The sequence below is a fragment of the Rhipicephalus microplus genome, chromosome 1 (genome assembly GCF_043290135.1).
Source record: "Rhipicephalus microplus isolate Deutch F79 chromosome 1, USDA_Rmic, whole genome shotgun sequence".
Lineage (NCBI taxonomy): Eukaryota > Metazoa > Arthropoda > Arachnida > Ixodida > Ixodidae > Rhipicephalus > Rhipicephalus microplus.
Window position 1 is genome coordinate 245,481,160 of NC_134700.1, and position 3,756 is coordinate 245,484,915.

The window sequence follows — 3,756 nt, forward strand, 5'->3', positions numbered from 1 at the left end:
AACAATACACGGCAGTAGTCTCAAATACTCGACGGCGCGGATTTAGCGCAGGACACAGGGAGAACAATGACACACAGGACCTGTGCCATGCATTTATTCTGCACTGTGCAGCAATTTTGTAAGCACAAACAAGCCTAACAAAAATTACATGTTACATGGCAGACTTCTGAGAATGCACACACACAGAAACATCTTCCACGGTCTTCTGAATTCTTTACGCGCGTTCACGGATTTGTATAGCTGGTCATTTCATTGAGTGCAAATAGGATCCACACTTTAGGTAAGCGGAAAAAAAAAAAAGGGTAAGTGACATATCGATCACACAGCTGTTGCGTACTTCTTCCGTACAGAAGAGGCGCGCGTGTGTACGCAAATGTTTGCAGCGGTGGGCCAGAAGAGGCGCGCGTGTGTACGCAAATGTTTGCAGCGGTGGGCCAGCCATCGTGCTGGGCACAAGATGCGGCGATGCCTCCATAACCAACGAAATCACCCCCTATGAAAGGGACCGAATCGATACAGAAACGCCGCGCTCTACAACTGAGGTCAGTTCTTTTGACTTTCTAAATCGTCCGCCCAACCAGACAGATTTCTGTCCAATAGTTTACATTTCAGGGATGAGCAAGCTCGGAAGACGGTCAGTCCAAATCCGCGCAAAGATGGTCATGAAGAGCAGTTTCGCGAAGTGTGTCGATTCTTTATTCATTTGTTTATCCACCTTAAGTGTCTCCTGTCTTGCCAAACGATTACATGCAATGCAAACCAGGCTAGACTTACCAGTAGTTCACCCTCAGAGGGCATAAACGTCCAGTCTCCGGGAAGATCGCTCTGGCCGGAGACGTCCATCGTCGTAAGATGCCAGTTTCTCCAACAGTGATAGTCGTCAAAAAGCTTGCCAGCTCAAGCCATGGAAATTTGATTACAGCTATAACGCAGAAACGGGAGAAAGTGCAAAAGATCAAATAGAGACGCCAAAAAGACCCTTATGCTCCAAGACGCGTAGCACGCAGCCTGTAAAGCAAGCTATATACCCAGCCCTCTCTCAAAGTACGTAAGGACACGTATCATTAGAAAACGCGTTTCTGAACTGCCCTATATACACAGAACCGAGTCCGATAACCTTCCTCTCTTACAGAAGTCGCTGCGGCTGGTGTAACAACACGAGAGAAGTTGCGTGATCAGCGGGAGAGGCTGCAACAAGCCAGCTGGCCAGTGATAGAGGCGCGTCGTTACCATGTAAACAATTCAGATCCGCATTTAGGCCCAAACTCCATAAGCGCGAAAATGCACGCGACAGCGACGAGCGACGCGACGTAGATCGGCGTCGCGCGATCAGTCGCTAGCGCAGGCAAACCTCATTCACGCGACGGCTTCGGCGAGCGAATTCCACTGTTGCTGGCATGAGGCCGTCAACTCGCGCCAAGAAAACCGCGTAGCGAGCGGTTTCCAATTTAAAAATAAGATATGTTGTTGTGTAATGGAACGGAAAGTGTTTATTATTGCCTTGCAGCATTTTTTATATGCACATGCGTAATAAACATTGCGTTATTTTTTGTTGCGCATACGTGACTCGGGCGGGGTCACGTGCATGACCTACTACACTCCTGACCTGCCCAGAGAGCACCTCTTCCAGCGCCCACGTTCTAGTTCATACCTTCTGCCGCTAGGGCCGTAACCTACGAGCGGCGTGGCGCTAGGCAGCACCTGCTCGCTGACGTCATCTTCACTCTTTGTGGTCAAATTTTGACCAACAAAGCACTCGTAGTGCGTATTTATGATCCAAAATTTAGAATTATTCAGAAATAATAATACTAAAAGACATTCAGAATTTTTTTGCAATAAAATGCACGCGACCACGCATAGGCTGCCCTACATCGTGTAAATCTACGGGTTCCCACGTTTGTCAACCAGTGTGCTATAAATACTCAAGCGCTCTGAACACCTTGCTTAACCAGCAATGTATGGGAAGAAATAGTCACATATATGCCGCCAGTTCACTGCAGAATGCAGGCATTCTTATACCAGCGCCTACAAAACAACCGTAAAGAAACAGACGAACAGGTTATAGGTAGCGCCACCTACGGCGAGCGATTGAACGAGAGCGGGGACACGCGCTCCCATAGGAACCCCGCTATCTGAACAGGTCAGGAGTGTAGTAGGTCATGGTCACGTGCACCTATGTAGTCTTCGTGTTTTCCGGTTTTTTTGTATTGGCTGCTTGAGCCCAGCACTTCCGGGCGATGAGCGACGGTTTCCAATTCTGGAGAACCGAGCGATCGCGCGAAAATGAGTACGCGACACGTCGCGCGACCGCCCTGTTTCGTCGCTCATAGCGTCGCTCGTCGCTGTCGCGTGCATTTTCGCGCTTATGGAGTTTGGCCTTTACTCTGCAGAGCATCGTAGAGCAATCGCACAGTAGAGATTCGCGCATACAGTACAGCGTCTGCACGAATTCGTGCGTAGCGACCACAACTAGATAAACAAACATGATCACAAAAGCCAACAGCCTTACCAAAAAGCACATGGGTTCATCCTCTCATTAGCACCTGCTGCACCTCACAGCATCGTCAGAATCATCGGTGAGAAGACAGCAGGCGCACCACAGCTCCAAAGCCAAGCCAACAGAAATATAGTGAGAGTACAGTCGGAGAACACCTGGTACATAGAGCTAATATACCTGTACAGTAGCACACTTGCACATTCTACGTGCTACCCTATCGTAATGATGATGATAGTTTTAACAATGTTTGAGCAACATTTTATGGTTTGAGCCACTTGAGTTTACAACGTCTGTATATTAGCTCTATGGTTACCACTACCTTTGTTTTCGTTTCACTGTCAAATGCACAGTTTACGTTTTCTAGATTTTGCGTTCGTGTAGCTCACGGAGGCAGAATTCTTTCCTCCGTGGTGTAGCCCGAGCCTAGCGGCGTATGTACAGCATGACCTACTACACTCCTGACCTGTTCAGATAGCGGGGTTCCTATGGGAGCGCGTGTCCCCGCTCTCGTTCAATCGCTCGCCGTAGGTGGCGCTACCTATAACCTGTTCGTCTGTTTCTTTACGGTTGTTTTGTAGGCGCTGGTATAAGAATGCCTGCATTCTGCAGTGAACTGGCGGCATATATGTGACTATTTCTTCCCATACATTGCTGGTTAAGCAAGGTGTTCAGAGCGCTTGAGTATTTATAGCACACTGGTTGACAAACGTGGGAACCCGTAGATTTACACGATGTAGGGCAGCCTATGCGTGGTCGCGTGCATTTTATTGCAAAAAAATTCTGAATGTCTTTTAGTATTATTATTTCTGAATAATTCTAAATTTTGGATCATAAATACGCACTACGAGTGCTTTGTTGGTCAAAATTTGACCACAAAGAGTGAAGATGACGTCAGCGAGCAGGTGCTGCCTAGCGCCACGCCGCTCGTAGGTTACGGCCCTAGCGGCAGAAGGTATGAACTAGAACGTGGGCGCTGGAAGAGGTGCTCTCTGGGCAGGTCAGGAGTGTAGTAGGTCATGATGTACAGTACAACCCAGCCAAAGATGCCCGCCGTTTTTACCACTCGAAATAGAGTGCAATTGTCGAGGCCTGTTTGGCCACTTGGCCTGGCGACAAATGCACACGCGAGCAGCAACTAGTTGGTGTTCTGTGTTTAGGAACGATCGCTTGCGATAGAGCAGTAGCTTCTCTGGCCATTACAAAAAGTCTGCGTTTTGTTTGATGATGATGATAGCACTTGCAGCGTCATCTCCCCTTGC

At 48.3% G+C, this 3,756-nt stretch overlaps 2 protein-coding genes and 1 long non-coding RNA gene across 4 annotated transcripts in view; 1 reads left to right on the forward strand and 2 right to left on the reverse strand.

Moving 5' to 3' along the window:
- Nucleotides 1-2,664, reverse strand: part of LOC119164234 (uncharacterized) — a 36,044-nt gene extending 33,380 nt beyond the window's left edge. For both annotated transcript variants that reach the window (XM_075891959.1, XM_037416385.2), the window contains exons 1-2: nucleotides 2,510-2,664; nucleotides 775-922 (exon numbers count right to left, since the gene is read on the reverse strand). In XM_075891959.1, the coding sequence (XP_075748074.1) occupies nucleotides 775-843 (69 nt within the window). In that variant the 5' untranslated portion in view covers nucleotides 844-922; nucleotides 2,510-2,664. The remainder of the gene's footprint in view (nucleotides 1-774; nucleotides 923-2,509) is intronic.
- LOC142814169 (uncharacterized) overlaps nucleotides 1-3,756 on the reverse strand; it is a 578,033-nt gene that overhangs the window by 71,017 nt on the left and 503,260 nt on the right. The window lies entirely within an intron of this gene.
- LOC142814029 (uncharacterized) lies at nucleotides 253-1,224 on the forward strand. The gene is made up of 3 exons (XR_012894779.1): nucleotides 253-355; nucleotides 400-542; nucleotides 1,133-1,224. It is a non-coding gene; the product is annotated as an uncharacterized LOC142814029 (long non-coding RNA).